The sequence below is a fragment of the Hyposmocoma kahamanoa genome, unplaced genomic scaffold (assembly GCF_003589595.1).
Source record: "Hyposmocoma kahamanoa isolate Upper Pololo Valley unplaced genomic scaffold, ASM358959v1 63, whole genome shotgun sequence".
Classification (NCBI taxonomy): domain Eukaryota; kingdom Metazoa; phylum Arthropoda; class Insecta; order Lepidoptera; family Cosmopterigidae; genus Hyposmocoma; species Hyposmocoma kahamanoa.
Genome location: NW_020653851.1, coordinates 4421186 through 4437909, shown reverse-complemented (window position 1 = coordinate 4437909; position 16724 = coordinate 4421186). Strand labels below are relative to the sequence as shown.

The 16724-nt window shown below is 35.9% G+C and overlaps 1 protein-coding gene across 1 annotated transcript in view; it reads right to left on the bottom strand.

Moving 5' to 3' along the window:
• Positions 1 to 174: 174 nt before the first annotated feature.
• LOC113229915 (dynein beta chain, ciliary) overlaps positions 175 to 16724 on the bottom strand; it is a 30730-nt gene continuing 14180 nt past the window's right edge. The window contains exons 37-64 of the mRNA XM_026463607.1: positions 16405 to 16604; positions 16126 to 16282; positions 15639 to 15827; positions 14830 to 15069; positions 13744 to 13934; positions 12161 to 12330; positions 10918 to 11180; positions 10714 to 10834; positions 10386 to 10561; positions 10066 to 10235; positions 8288 to 8426; positions 8034 to 8198; positions 7754 to 7947; positions 7283 to 7652; positions 6964 to 7104; positions 6721 to 6891; positions 5990 to 6226; positions 5833 to 5912; positions 5482 to 5758; positions 5020 to 5211; positions 4610 to 4781; positions 4286 to 4461; positions 3958 to 4200; positions 3646 to 3828; positions 3297 to 3470; positions 2930 to 3078; positions 2203 to 2335; positions 175 to 336 (exon numbers count right to left, since the gene is read on the bottom strand). Of these exons, the coding sequence (XP_026319392.1) occupies positions 175 to 336; positions 2203 to 2335; positions 2930 to 3078; positions 3297 to 3470; positions 3646 to 3828; positions 3958 to 4200; positions 4286 to 4461; positions 4610 to 4781; positions 5020 to 5211; positions 5482 to 5758; positions 5833 to 5912; positions 5990 to 6226; positions 6721 to 6891; positions 6964 to 7104; positions 7283 to 7652; positions 7754 to 7947; positions 8034 to 8198; positions 8288 to 8426; positions 10066 to 10235; positions 10386 to 10561; positions 10714 to 10834; positions 10918 to 11180; positions 12161 to 12330; positions 13744 to 13934; positions 14830 to 15069; positions 15639 to 15827; positions 16126 to 16282; positions 16405 to 16604 (5235 nt within the window). The remainder of the gene's footprint in view (positions 337 to 2202; positions 2336 to 2929; positions 3079 to 3296; positions 3471 to 3645; positions 3829 to 3957; positions 4201 to 4285; positions 4462 to 4609; positions 4782 to 5019; positions 5212 to 5481; positions 5759 to 5832; positions 5913 to 5989; positions 6227 to 6720; positions 6892 to 6963; positions 7105 to 7282; positions 7653 to 7753; positions 7948 to 8033; positions 8199 to 8287; positions 8427 to 10065; positions 10236 to 10385; positions 10562 to 10713; positions 10835 to 10917; positions 11181 to 12160; positions 12331 to 13743; positions 13935 to 14829; positions 15070 to 15638; positions 15828 to 16125; positions 16283 to 16404; positions 16605 to 16724) is intronic.

Sequence of the window (16724 nt, the reverse complement as noted above, 5' to 3'; positions counted from 1 at the left end):
ATCAAATATATTATTACATAATTAAAACTACCACTCTAGAAACCAATACAGATTAAGACTAAACAATACAAAATACATAATTATAACAAGGTATCCTAAGAAACAATAACAAAGACAAACAATAATATAGCATAACTATTTATACGTACTTACATCAAAACTAAAACAAAATATCTAGACTTGCAGAAGCAAAGCGACGCCTGCTAAAGTCCACTTGGAAGGCTTATCCTTGGTCTTCAAATTGAAAGTCCACACGTAAGTAGGACCTCTGGTTCTCGTTTTGTACACTGGACACTCGTACATGTTGCGGAGATCTTGCTTATCTTGAGTTATTGCCTGAAGAATGTCGAAAAGTTGTAGAAATATACAATCAATCAATAAGTAGCAGTAGAGGTCCTTGTGAAAGAGTAAATTCAGGGAAGTTCTGCCGACAAGTAGTAAGTGAGTACTGCATTCCAAATATGAAGGGTAAAGGTGGCTTCCAACGGCCCGCGACACGTTTTGACGACTTTTTTGCTTTTGAAAACGCGCCGTGGAAAGAGGGCCGCCCGAGCGAGCTAAAAAAGTTGCTGTTGATAGGATAGGATAGGAGTACAAGTACATAGGATTTTCCAATTAATGTCTTAAGGTGACAGGCGCAGTGGCAATGCCATTCAGATTGTTGTGATTTAAAGCTCTGAGTGGCACTGCAATATATGAACAGGCGTGTCGTTTATCACCAGACGCACGACTTGTGTCCTGTCACTTGGTATCATAAACAAAATCTTTGTAATATAGACAGTGGTGAAAATAATGCTGGTGAAACAACAAGCACATATTCCCCCGTAATATGGCTACGCATGATAGTCGCGACACGCGCGATAAAATTGAAATAAGCGCGCGCTATTGGCTATCTAAATTAGATCTGATTGAGACAGCCAATAGCGCGCGCTTATTCTAATTTTATCGCGCGCATCGCGACTAACATACGTAGCCATACTACGGGGGCTGGACTTGTCAACTTAGCGATTAAAACCTCTTGAGTGGCACTGTAACTATTATGGGTAGGTAGGTTGTCGTTTACCACCAGGCGCACGACTTATTAGTCCTGTTACTAAACTTATTATCATAAAAAAATATAATTTTATAAAACAATGTAGGATTTTAGGGTATGCTAGAAGAGGTCGGTTCGAATCCGGCCGGATCGAAGGAATTATTTCTAAGAGTTCGATCTTTGTATTAATAATTATTAATCATCAAATCAACAAACTAGTGGAGTAATTTCACAAAAAATAAAAAGTATCGTGGTGGTGAAATATCTTGACATTCAATAAAACACTTAATTATAGTGAATAGCGACATCTTTAGCCAAGGCTGGTAACTGTAAAGGTGCCTAACTGGGTGACGAAATACTTTCATAGATTTCTGATAGATGGCACTACAGCTAAAAAGTCGTTAAAACAGAAAAAGATAGAAAGATCCGACAAGAAGCACGTAGAAAGATTAGTGAGTTCCGCTGGTTCATTCCGTGGCTTAGTTGGCATGACGTCTGGCACGGTTTGCTAGAGGAGTCGGTTCAAATCCGGCCGGATCAAAGGGTTGTTTTCTAAGGTTTCGATCTTTCTATTAATAATTATAACAAAACATTGGAATAATTTCACAAAAAATAATTGATTATCATGACAGTGGAACATCCTGACTTTCAATAAAACAATTAATGTAGGATTTTTATGATGAAGAAATGTTTCAAATAAATATTATAGCGGTGGTAGCCCGGTGGAAAATGATTCCCTGTAATGTACTTATAACTTTCATTTTTAAGTCATACACACATTTATAAATGTTTTGCAGCAATACCTCTCGTTAAATGTGAAAGAAATTTTCATGATGAAACCTTTTTTTATGATACCAAGTCAGAAATAGTTAAGGTGGCAGTATTTCCCTCGACGAACTCTTTCACAAGGAGCTCTACAGCTACAAAAACCTGCATGTCGACGAAGGTTCACAACCCTTCAAAAACGTGTGTAGTCCCAACCTGCATTTGGCCAGAGTGGCAGAGTATTGCCTATCCCGCTTCTTAAAGGAGATCCGTGCCCAGCAGTGGGACGTATTATGTGGGTTGATCTTAATATGTCTACATAAAAGTATTCCACTGATCATGGAAATTGAATTTTTTTAATCGGAATATGAATATGAAATAAATTCAAAGAGATTTATCCTCACCCTGACATAAATAACAGGCATAGGCGGGAAAAGCTCTTTCAACCTGGAGTCCATAATAATCCCAGCCTGGACATCCCATCTCGCCCCTTCCATTAACAACCCATGCACATATGCGCCATCACGAGGAGACGACCTGGAATCAGCTATCCTGTAGGACATATTGAAGACATCGTGTTTACATGCAGTGCAGAGAAGCCAAGTGCTCTTTATGAAAAAATCTAAGATTATTTAGGTTATGTATAGTGGAAACGTCCACATGCACAAAGCTAGAAAATGTAGTCCAGATGAAAATACTTACAGAGAGATCTTTAATGTTGTGGAACCTAAAACCTTAATAATAAGGTATATTATAAAAATAAGAAGATGTATAAAAAAACATAATGTGTACGAGACGCAATGACATCACACAATGGTTTGCATCATTGGCCGTATGAAGAGCTATGTACAGAGCATTTTTATTGTCATGTATGTGAAAGTGACACATGCTCACAAACGAAATGCAGTCAGATTCAGCTCGCTGTCGTATTCACATTTTCTGTCTGAGAATCAAGGCATTGTTATACAATGTTGTTAGATTTTTCAGTTAGTTTGCATGCTGAGCTTGGCATTAGTAAATCATTTTAAGGTATTTAGTTATATTCACACATAACATCTTTAAAACACATGCTGGTTTCACATATGCAATACAAATACATAAATTGACAGTCTCCTCCTTTCTAATACATACGTGAATTCCTCTTTCATTTTTTTCGTCACGTCACACTGAAGACACATCTTGTCAAGTGGCAATTCATATCGGCGAGCTGTGCTTTGCATAATTGCAGTCAATAGGCTTTGAGGATTGAAAAATCCTGCTAGCCATACCGATGCTGGTAGCTGAAATCAGACATTTTTAATGGGACATCTTGAAAATGTATACCATAATGGAAATATCTACCCAAAAGATCCTACTTCTTCATCAACAACATCTTGAAGTTATCGCTTCCCATAGCCATGAGTAAATCTTCCCCGGGACCGTCATGTGTATGACTGAATAGTCTCAAATAGAAGTGAAGCTAAACCATCTTCTGAAGACATAAAATCAAGACACTTACAACAAAATCAGTAGCCCATGTCTCCAACTCCCGAAGACGTAGTAGTAAATCAACAAACCAGGCTGACAAACCCAGCAATGATGGATATGCCCTACTACTCCAGATCTGTGGAACTTGGTCTAAGAACAAAGCGTTCTCCAACTCTTCCATATCCGATGTGATTGTTAGTTCACCCTAGAAATCAACAAATACTTGACACTGAATAAAATTACAAGTGAAGCTTGTATAATATTAATAAATGTTATAATTCTGAATATACACATAAATATGCTTCACAGTCCTCATTCCCCACATTACTATATTTTAGTCTAATTTATGTAGACTAAAAACTTCAAAAAATGGTTCATACCTTGAGCCCTAAATCAAGTTCTCTCAGTGATCTTTTCATCTCTCCCGTCAAATAGTTCATTCTTTCACATTCTTGAAAAGCCACAATAACGTATGGCGTCCTTTCCTCAACTTTACCCATTATCTCTACCATATTGAACTCTTCTGGTAACTTTTCCACTATTTCGTCAAGCATTTGTTTCACCTACAAGAAACATTTATATTATTTTGTATAGTATAGTCGGTATCTAATAAGACAAGTGTTGTTCGTTACTTTAAAATGCAACTGCCTCAAAACGCGACAACTCTATGCGTATCAAGTACGTTAGCTTACCTTATCCTCCCGTGTTACAGTAGCAGCACCTGAAGACTGAGCATCTCTCGGCTGCATCTCAAAAATGGTTCTGAAAAGATTCTCAGAAGTTGTCGTCAAGAAACCGATCTCAGCGTTTGGGTGCAGCCCGTAAAGGTACGGAGATTCTGCAGGCATAGCGTCTTCTATGTATTGATGATAACCAGCGTAGTCTGTGTTTGGAGGAGCAGAGAACCCTGGAGCAAGCTGAAGTTCACCGTCAACCTATCGAAATAAAAATTGTTATCTCTAACACCGGTGGAATTAAATATTTCGGATAGATGCCAAAGAAATTATCGAATATATTTACAAGATCAGGTTGCATCAATTCTTCCAAATAAGCATTACAAAGTCTCCGGTCCCAGTCATCAGTGATATGTCCTCCATACATGATCTCTCCAAAGAGATAACGTAGATCCTCCCAAGGAACTCTAGAATTTGCTTCAAGGTAGTTGTACAGAACAAAAACGCTAATTGTTAAATCGCCTGCAACAGACAACACACAAATTCCATCAAACTTTTAATAATAATAATGTTGACTCCTTAAAAGAAATATTAGAGGTTTGGCCGAATGACAACGAATGAATCCCATTATACAAATTAAAACAGTACCTTCAAAGTAATTGATACTAACCAACATTGAAAGGATAAATCTTGTTCCACCCTTGAGGTCCAAATTTTCTTCTTTCAGCTACCACAGCGTGGAAGTAACACAAAGCAAATAATATGGCCTTGAACTCAGCTTCTTTTCCACACATCTCTAAAGTTTCTTGATTGAAATTGTCGAGTGCTTTGTGTATATTTGCCTACACGTTAATAAATTATGTTTTACTAAAACATCAACAAAACCTCTATGCATCTAAAATTATGCACGTCAATTAATTTTTAAACCTTAACATAAATATGTTAACTCAAGATAAACATATTCTACGTATCGTCTGTATAATTCTATAGTACCTCTAGACCATAATTTTGTCGTAAAACGTTTATAAAATTTTAATTTGAAGTAAATATTTTGAAAGTTTTAAAATACTTTTTGTCTACCTGCATCCCAGTAGGTGGCTCATTAGTAATCTTGATACTAGATTCTAAAATACCCTGAGGAATAATATGGGCAGCAGCCGTTGCAGCCGGTTCAGCTGACATGAAGAATCGAAAATCTTCATGGCAGCCAAGAGCAAAACTTTCCATTTTCTTTTCTAGGCTAGGAAGCCATTTTTTTACTAAGTGGATGTTCTGCAAAACAGAATTATATAAGGTGGTAAAATATCGAGTTCTTAGGTTTTCGCGATTGTTACACATAGGAAATAAAACTATTTTTCCGGATTTTTTTAAACAAATCAACGTTTCGGGCCCTTTAGAGGTCCCATGGTCACCGTTGACTGACACAGTCAACCGTGAAAAATAGTTACATTTCCTAAGTTGGTAAAACTTTAGTTTTTCTCTCCAACTACAATTCAAAGTATACCTACATATAAAACATCACTACTTGAGGTGACTACTTACCTGTAATACTACCCAATGTCCCTTCTGCAAAGATTCGTCCATAGCCTGTTCAGCAACCACCTCCTGACCTTGACCTAGCGACACGTTATGGAAGTTTCCATTATCCGCCGTGAAACCCATGATCTTTCCTAGAGCCTCAACGTCTTTCAATGGATTTACACCGGGAGACAAAATGAAGAATATTGGAGTTGTGGGACTGGTCTCTTCGAAGGATTTACTGAATTCTACGGTCCGGTTTTCTACGTATTTCACGCCCATTTTCTCTTCAATGTATGCTCTGTAATAAAGATTTAAATAAGTAGGAGGTATTTTATCTTCCTGTTCATATACAGATTTTGAAATGTAACTTACGCGACAGCATACGTCATTCTGTCTGGTCTCAATGCTCTTAACATGCAAAGTCTTTGAAGAGCTGTTTTGTTTTTCCACTCCTAGAACAGGAAACGGAAATTAAATTATTTCCATACTTGTCACACAACATATTCAAACAGTGACTTAATATACATACTTGTGGAAACTTTTCTCTCTCTGGACAATCCATTTCCACTATTTTTTTCCACCTCTTTTGAGAAGTTTCAATGTCTCTGTCCAAATTCCTGAATTCCTCTTTGCCAGCCAATGAACAAATGCCACCCCAACTTTGGTTTGAAAGAAAGTCCACAGGACTTGTGACGTGAGGTTTGATGGGAAAACGAAGGAAGAAATCAAGTTCAGCAGAGGTAATTTCTTCACTCATGAGAAGTACCTGAAATGTATTACCGAAACATTTTTACTACAATTTGGTGGTAAATGACGACATTACATAGTTAGACAGACACCCTGCACCGATGATGTCAGCGAAACTACAGAAGACTAAAGAACCGATAATCAATATAGTTCAATAAGTGTCATAACATTTTTACAACTGTCGCACGATAAAAATACATTTATGAATCATAATTACATATGCCATGATGTAACAGCTTCCTCATACAGAAACAAACTAATAAGAATAAAATTCCAATAGACGAAATATAAGCATCATACGAATTGTCGTTTACACTTTGACCTTTGACTACGAAAGTTATTTCGTAATATTGACCTGTGTAAATTCATAATTTAAGTAAACATGAATAGATTGAAAATTCCAGCACAAGTAAAACATATAATGGACGTAGTCGAAGTATTATGTATACATATAATAAATCGTTTTTATAATTCAAAATCAAAGGTCAGTCAAACACAGCAATAACATCGTACCTGAAATGTCATCTGAGACGCAAAAATAAGTTTGTCACATTCAAACAATCCTCTCGACGTGTATTGAAAAACGGAGTAGGTAATACAGTCAATCAAATTTTTAATTCTTTGGCTAACTTCTTCCGCTGGCTCCGCTTTAGAAATTGCTTTTTGAAATACCACACTAAAAGCCTGAAGGTAGAAATCACCAATTTAAGTATTTTAATGAAATAGATGTGATAAGGATAAGATATAAAACCGTACCTTAAGTGAGAACTGGTAAATTGGATTAATAGTATTCAACTCATTTAAAATAAAATACAAAAGAGACGCTCTCGCTGCAGCAGGACGATAAAATTCTCGTGCTTGGTCTATTTGAAGAGATGTTACTTTGGCTTCTGTTACCTGAAATCGTTGTAATAAGAACTGTTATACACTACGTCTACCTCTTTAGTCTATATTACAATGTGAATTGTTTTTGATTATGAAATGAAAGTCAGGCGACTATAAGGAAATTTACATTCAAGAAACGCTCTTTTTGAGACTGTATATTGATATCAAGTATCACCGTAAACGTTCTCACCTTCTTTTCAATGTCGGCTGCAGTTTTCTTCGTAGTTTCCAAATTCTCAACTAAAGCTGTATCACCAAGGATATTCTCCCCAGCTGAAGATAATCTATGGAGTAGATCATCTTCAAGACCCTTTAATTGGATTTTAAACTGATTCTGCTGTCTTGTCAAATCGGCTTTTAATTCTTCAAGATCTGGTCTTTCAGCTTTTACTACTTCAGCTAATAATTGATCCTCTAGCCCATCTCTTGTTACTGTGAAGTTGATTAGGGTAGTTTGCGCTTGCATTTCTGGTTTATAGTGAGGATTGGCTAATTTTGTATGTAGGATCAGTCTAAAATTTGGACTGTATTCAATTTCTTTATCGCCTATCTTGATTGCTCTGAAATTAATTATGACAACAAATCACTATTGGTATGAGTGACAATATGAGTGACAGTACACCTGGAAGACTATTTCGAAGGTATTTTACAATTTACTTACCTCCCTTTTTTAATCAAATTACGCCCAAGTAAAGGATCTAACACAGGGTCAACAGTTTCGTCAATATTTTCCAGTAAAACTGTTTCTCCTTTAATAATTGCCCTTTCTATTGTGTCCAAATATCCTTTTTGACCAAGACGAATAACCCGAAGTATCTCTCCATACTTCTGTTTTATCCATTTGACACCTTGCAACTAATGCGGAAATAACGATTTTAGTTTACGAATTTTGCTCGACATCATAAATAACTACAAAATAACTGGTTCTTTTGCAACTATACCTGCGGATCGATCATAAGTGGCCACCGATCTGAATTGGATAATATTGTAGCATTTTCAGTACTCATACGATCTGAGGGTAGTCCTTCATTTTGCCACATTGCAATTTGCGTGTCATCTGTTAACATCGTTAAAGGATCTAGTTCTTCAGTTATCGGTACTGGAGGCTGGAAAACAAAAACTAATTGTACAGGTAACTGTTGCATAGGATTATTATGCTATTAATGACTAAATTTCTATAAGATTAAAATCTTACCTCCAAAGTCTTCATAAACACCAGCCAATTTTTATGAAGCAAATCCAGTCGATACTGTTTAGTAAAGCAACCAACGTAAGATATGAACGCACAAACAAGAAGTATGTCTCCCGGTAAGGTTGTATTCTGTTGCATTAAACTGCAAACAATGAACGATCCATTCAAATGTAAGCTTAGCAATGAGGTAACGCAAATAAACATGTATTTCAACTAATATTAAGAATAATAATACACGCGATATAGATTCATCAATAACCAAGTCCCAAACTATAGAATTCCCTGTTCACGCAGACCACAACCAATTTAGAAAGGTTCATTTCTTAAATTGTTCCTATCAGGAATCTAAACTCCAATAACCGAAGACGACTAATGAAGTTAATATTTCTGTATACATTTAATGCTATGCTCGCTTCTCTGTCAATAAGCCAAAACCACGATTCTCTGTTTGCCATCATGAAGTCCTACTGGTAACCTATCACAAACTCGAATTTCTTTTTTCCGTATTTCATTACTCCGAAAACGGTTCGACTTTTTTTCATTAGTGCGTTGACAATTTTGGTATAAATTTGTAACACAGAAATGTCTTACAGCAGAAGTATCGTTTGTCCGAAAACTTATTATTAGAATAATTATTCCACATACGTATTCTTTGGGCAGAAATTTGTTTGGTCTAATCATTTGTTATACTGTCTGTTTTCCGTATAATTTAGATTGCTGAAAATTCGTTTCGACAAAATTATAATTCTTAGATAAAATTGTACCGTCATACAATTTTACCGTACTGCTCCAAAATTCTAGATTGTACTTTGCTGGTGCACAGCAAGCCCAGTTACGTAATTTTCGTCATACCATTGTGCTATGTTTTTGCTATCATCTCAAATGTAATTTAAAAACAATGGTCTTGAGTATTCAATAAATAACTTATATCTGAATCGAGGAGAGTAGCCGAACCGAATTTGTTTGCATTTCCTAGCTAGGTCGACCACCTCATGTGGGTTTAGGTTAGGTTAGTGTATGAAATCTATGAAAAAATGTATGAAAAAGCCGCACGAGCCGAGCGAGCGAAGCGAGCGTGCCGCGGTAGCGGCCGGCGAGTGCCACATCCGAATTTGTTTGCATTAAATAGGCGGTACGACCCCTTCCTGTAGGTTTAGGTTAGGTTAGTCTATGAAAAAGCCGCACGAGCCGAGAAGGCGAAGCGAGTGTATCGTGGCAGTAGCCAGCGAGTGTCAGAGTCTAATTTGTTTGCATTACCTAGACGGTACGATTCCTCCCGTAGGTTTAGGTTAGGTTAGTATATGAAAAAGCAGCACGGTCCGAACGAGTGAAGCGAGCGACTACAACTCGATCAAATTAACTTGCATCTCGTTTACCATATTTTCTAAATATGCGAGGTGCTTTAATTTGACGAGTTCTTATTTTGCGACACGTTCTAATACTTTTAATATCTGTACTAAGAAATAATATAACAAAATTGTATCATGGATATCGTTTTTTTACTAAATAAAAATTTTCAATTAGATACGTTGGTCAACGGGAAAATAATAACTTGTCCATCAAAATAGTGTCCATCAAAATAATAACTTGTCCATTAAATGGTGTAATGAAAAAAAACTGTCACTGTGTTTTCGGAGAAATGAAACAAAGTCTGTTTAATGAAAATTTAAAGGTGTTCGGACAAACAAAATTCTGTAAATCATGTTTCTAGCTTGCGATAGGTAACCAGTCCTACTCTAGGTGGATTTAAAAAAGAGACCTGACTATTATAAGCAACGTACTTGGACACAGCTTCTGCCCATCTAACGTTTTCACTAGCGAGGCCATTCACAAGTCTATTAGCGAGTTGAATAGTTCTATTAGTTGCATCGGCCTCTTGTTGACATTTCATTTTCTCTGATGTTGCTTTCTCAAAGTCTGCTGTTAAATTTGCTAGTTTATCTTCTAGAGCCTGAAAAGATTATATTTTAATTTGAAAAGAAAATAGTAAAAAATATTCAAATTGTACTTCATGAATTGACACTTTCTCTAGGTCTGGTAATGTGTAATTCTGGTTTCGTTCCAATTTAAGTAATTGCTGTAGTTCTGAAATATAACTTACTGCAACTTGTGACTTGATGGATTTTAATTTCTCGGAAGCAGCGGCTAGCTCAGCATTAGCAGCAGCTAAGGCCTTTCTTTTAGGCTCAACATCACAAAATACTTCATAGAATTTTATTATATTTATTACCCATGCGCATAAACCTGCAGCGGCAGCAGATTTTGACCTTACAAACTCTGAAAATGCGGCACAAATATAAATACATGATTTAAACATTTTTTACATTAAAAAGGATTTCAACTTGAGCATGTACATCTCCAATCTTTTGCTCGGGATCCGTTTCCTAAAAGTAAATTTAACATCTTCGGTCCATATGCACACCACTTACCAGGCTCAAACTCTGGGTCCTTGAGATATGGTTGAATAGCTTTTATAACATCGGGATGGATGTTTTCCTTATCATAATTAATCAGTGATTCTAAGAACATGTCCACTTTTGCCATCACCACCTGTTAAAATGGAATCCAGGAAAGAACGTGTGAATGAGTGCTTTGCTCAAATTTATTTCGTACATACAAAACACTAAACTTACTTTCGCTGCCTTCCAACTTCTGTCCTTTGGTATCTTTCCACCAGGAGCTAATAACACCATTACAGCTGCAGTAACATTTGTCACGACCCCAGGAGGCGATCCAAAAGATTTCAGTTCTGTAAGATTAGCCTTGTTCAATGTGTTTAAAGCTTCCTGAGCAGCAACGAGAGCTGGTTCTGCCTTAATCAGATCTTCTTCACACTCTTTTTGCTTTTTGGATACTTCTTCTGCTATTACAGCAACCTTTTCTTCTTCTTCATCAGCTGTTGAAATATGTATAAGTTGGTAAGATAAGAGTTAGTAGCAGTAGAGCTCTTTGTGAAAGAGTTGGGAAGTACTACCACGTTATCTATTTTTGCCACCCAGTAAGGTGAACATTACTGCGTTTCGGTTTCGGGTGCTAGTGAAATTACAGGCCCATGAGACGTTTCAACTTATGTCTTAGGGTTCTTTCATGATACTAAGTGACAGGACTAACAAGTCGTGCGCCTGATATTAAGCGACACGCCTGTCCATAGCAGTTGCAGCACAATTCAGAACTTTAAATCGCAACGAAGCATATTGCCACTACGCCTGTCACCCTGACAAGTCCCATATGCCAGTAATTTCACCAGCAACCTTACCCTTCAAAACCGAAACACAGGGTGACTGGCGCAGTAGCATTGCTCCTCAGATCTTTGCGATTTAAAGCTCTCAGTGGCACTGTAACTACTAAGGACAGGCGTATCGCTTACAGGCGTATAAATTGTACGTCCCATTACTTATATTACTTCATATCATAAAAAAATGTATTACAATACGAAACAAAACGAGATAAAATTATTATCTCGAATCATCTATTAATTGTCAACTGTATGTAAGTACGATTTAATTCTTCTTCTTCTTCCTGTTCTTATCACACGCTAAATGGGGTCGGCACAACATATATTTTTCTGCCACTCTCCCCTATCAGCTATCATTTCCATATTCACACCTTTCTTATCCATCATTCACATACTCCATCCATCTTTTCTTTGGCCTTCCGATAGTACGTACGATTTAATTATCAGCCGGTTTTAATAAATACTGAAGTTCTCGTTTCAATGCGTCTTTATTATTTCAATATCAGGTTAAGAATCCTTTTATAGTTTGGAAGATAAGGTGATAATGTATAAGTACTTGCTCTTGTATCAATAAATATTTCATATGACCAACTTTAACATTGTAACAATAATTTCTTAATGTATCATCTATTCACACTTACCAAGCGCTTTTTCGCTCTGAACTTTGACAGTCTCCACACCCACCATTTCAATAAGCTTATCTGCTGCTTCATTCTTTTGCTGTAGTTCTATTTCTTGGACGGCCAACGTTTTTTTCAGATCATCGACTTGACACGCTGTGCTACGGAGCTTTTCTAACCCATTTTCTAACCTAAAATAAACAGAATGTAAAGAGGTAACATTATACCTAAATAACTTATGAACAATTTAACCAGTCATATCTAAATAACTATATTTTTATATTATTAAGTATTGCAAGCTACAAAAATGCAAATAAAAAATATGCCGCAGCAAGGTACCCAAGACCAGATAGCGTTCCCCCTTTGTATAGCTATGCTTATACGTTGGGCAAGGTAGCTGCCAGCACTTGGATTTCTCAGGCAGTCTATTTTTTTTAATACAGTTTTGTAAAGAACTCTATTTCATTGAATTCAAATGCAAATATAAAAAACTAAGCAGTGTAATTAAACGAATACGAATAAAAGTATTAAGACATTCATTAGTATAATTGAATGCAAATTCTTGCCAAGGTAAAAAGCAACTTGATTTGCCTAATAATTTATTTATAATTATCGCATGACAATCATACAAATTTGGAAATTTAAATATGTAAATAAACGTATGAGTCAATCAACTTCTTTAACTACTGTACACGGCCTCCGTGGTCGAGTGGCTTGGACACCGCTGTTCATGATGTCACCATCTGAGAGGTCTCAGGTTCGATCCCCGGCCGGGTCAGCGTAGAAAAATATTTTTTCTATATTGTCTCAGGTCTGGGTGTTTATGGTAGCATCGTTGTTTCCGATTTCCAAAACACAAGTGCTTTAGCTACTTACTTTGGGATCAGAGCAACGTATGTGTTGTTGTCTAATATTTATTTCATACTTAAATAAAAAGAGTATCTACAACAATACGTTTTGCAGACTTGCGTGTGCCTAAGACATATAAGCAAATTCAAATTAGAATTATCAAATGCATTTTTTTTACATTCACCACAGTTTTAGTAAAAAAGTTGATAGGTCCTTAATCACACTCAGAAAAAACACTCAGAAAAAATTCCTTCGATCCGGTCGGATTCGAATCGACGTCTTCTTGCATACCGTGCCAGACGCTATACCAACTAAGCCACGGAACGAACCAACGGACCTCACGAATTTTTCTATGTGCTTGCGTCGTGTCTTTGTACTTGGTCTTTCAACGACTTTTTAGTCGTAGCGCCATCTATGAGAAATCTATTCCAGATTTATCACCCAGTTAGTACCTTTACAGCTACCAGTCCTGGCGAGAGATGTCGCTATTCACTGTATTAATTAAATTTTTATTGAATTGATATTCAATTATTTTTTGTGAAATTACTCCACTAGTTTGTTATAATTATTAATACAAAGATCGAACACTCAGAAAAAACACTCAGAAAAAATTCCTTCGATCCGGTCGGATTCAAACCGACGTCTTCTTGCATAGCTTCTTGCATAACATTGCTAGGTCCTTGTTTATTTTTTCTACAAATACTTAAAAAATTTCGTTGTACCTACTGTCAAATTACTAGCGCAATATCACTTACCGTACTATCTTAGCTTGAAGCTCCTTGGTTTTTGCATTGACCAGTTTTGCGTACAAACTGATTTGCTCCAAGTAGCTTTTAGGCGTCGTGTAGTTGTATCGTCTTTCATTCGACAAATAGGCCTTTGATATCGTGTTCACTGAAGTATGGACGTAGGCCATGAACCTTGATATAGAATCTTTTAAAGCTACCTGAAATGTAATTTATCGGACGGTTTATGTATTGAATAGCTCGGTGGAATGTGGATTCCCTACCAAAGAGCAGCTGTCTTTCTTTATACTTTTTATTTTTCACAAGCCGAAACTCGAAGTTTGGGGTTCGTCATGAACAGTAAATTGTATTCTTCATTCTACTTTCAAATTTCGAAATTAGATTGAGGAATAACCGAAACATTCAGTTCGGATATTTGTCAATTTGAATGGATGCTAAAAAGCTTCGTTCGCGTACACGATAATTTTATTTAATAATAACACTATTTTTACGATAAATCGGGGTAAATATTTACTGAATGACGTAGAAATTCACAAGACTACCAGAAACTCAACAAGAAACATTATGAATATCCGAATGAGGAGTATATAGTTCAATGTCAAAATAATGGATATAGTAAACGTTCTCGTTTTGAAAGAAAAGAAAGAAACATTTATTTATTTTATTACAATAATAATTTAAATATAACAATAATGTAACACAATTAATAAAAAAATAAAAAAATAAAAAAGGACACAATAATAGCCGAAAAGTGTAGTTCACTCAGCTTATACAAGGCAGAGCCTCAATTGAGCTTAAAAAGAGGTCGCTAACAAAATCGCTTTGCATACTTAACGCTTCAAACGAAAATTACAATAGCACTAAACTGTGCAATGTGCTCTTAAATAAAACAATGCAACTTTACAAAAAAAATCCTCAAAATTATGTCTAAGTAAAAATAATAAAATGGTACAACAATTTCACGTGAGATGGAAGCTATAGCCGTTTATATGTCGCATAAACATTTATTTTTTTCCAAAAATCAGATAAAGAAATATTGCTGCGGACAGCAAATATAATTTATATAAAAGACATAATTTAAGGAGCACTGCTTACCGGTAAAACCTGTAACTCCTCCAAAAACCTCATAGCCACAGATACCAACGCCTCCTGCGGCCACTCATGGAACCAATTTATTGATGTACAGTTGATAAGGGCTGGGAACTTCCTCGATCTGACTCTCAGTGTGGAGCCCACAGGAGAGAAACATAATACAACTTTCAGTTGTTTTCTGACACGGTCAATGAAAAATTTCCAGCAAACTTCTCGAGTATCCGGTAGACCGGCGCCTTTTACCTATAAATGTAAAAGCGTAGCAGATTAACTCAACTCCATAAATAAATAATGATCAAGAAATGTTGGACAGAGGTTTTACTATGATAAACAACCAACAAAAGCTGCACTTTTTTATTTATAACATATATATCTTTTACTAAGTTAAAAATACATAAAACGGTGTCGCATAAATCTATTAAAGATTTTTCTGCACACCGCTGCATATCATGTTGCCAATAATAAACACAAAAATGGGGTAGGTAAGAAGAGATTTCACTCCCACCTACCCGACTATTCTCTCGCATTCATCGCTAGCATGATTCATTTTTTGTGGAAGTGTGTGTGATGAAACCATTCTTTGTGTCGTCAATGTTATACGGTATGTTTCATTTTCAAAATAGTAAATTAGTCTGTTTACAAGTTAGTTAGTTAGCTGGTGCAAAAAAGTTAGGATTAGAATACTTATTCTCAAACGTTAGTCTTTATAGTAATGTAATAAAATTAGTATACAATAATAAAATTACAATTTTTTTTTTTAATTTTTCGTTTACTGAACCAAATTGGAATAAACTAGAATAAACTTCCCATACCTCATTCCTAACTCCACCAATAATATTCTCAATCTCATCATCAGGGAATAGATCAGCCACTTCACCGGAAGACAAGAAATCGTTGATCAATACAAGAAACTGTTCATTAGCGACCTGTGCATCGGTCATCAGGAACATTATGCCAACGTTTTTCAGACCTGTTTTAATATAGAGACCCGAAAGTTCTTTCTGAAAATAAATATTACAATTACATTAATGAAAAGTTTATACTGGAGCGAAATAGTTGAATAAAAGTGATATAATGCTAGTACATTAATACTAGATTATTTTTATTGATTTGAAACAACAATAGTGTACAAGAGCATTAAGTTGTAATCTTTTAATTTGTATACATATGTATACCTACGACAGGAGTGACGTTTTAACGCCGTATTTCGGGCAAATGATTAAAATAACTCAGAATAAGAAAAAAGTAACGGCATCTAAATTTAAATTAGCAAGCGGCTTCCAGAAACTCAATTCGTACCTTCAAATCAGTAACACCATAGCCTTTCTTTAATTGGATTTGCAAGACTTCTAAGCTGGCAATGAAAGCTGCTAATCGAGATAATGACTGTTTGCCTGACCCTCCGACCCCAACTAGTAAAGCACTACCTCTCGGACTTTCTAAAATGCGACTTATCCTGAAATAAATTCAAGTTTATAAATTCCTCAAAAATAATAAGCAAACCAAAGTTGAAAAGTAAATTTAACGTAAACAATGAAACTGTTTTTTTTAAATAGAACCAAGTAATTTCCGAAGTACCTGCAAATGTGCATCATAGCATCTTCAAACAGCACTAGATTCATAGCAGCGATGAGATCGTTGTAACTGGCCATGGCTTCTGTCAATAACTTGTTAAGCTGCTCCCAAGTCTCTATTGGCATATATTTGGGCTCGCCAATACCGCCAGCGAAGTGGCAGTATATGTTAGGACGTTCGAACACTATACCTTCATCAATATCCTTCAAGGACATAATATGAATTTAAAAAGTTAAATTACAAATTATTTATTAAACAATCCTATGTTCAACAAATGTTTACCAAACTTGGAATATTTTGTAGTCAATACAAATTATTTATCT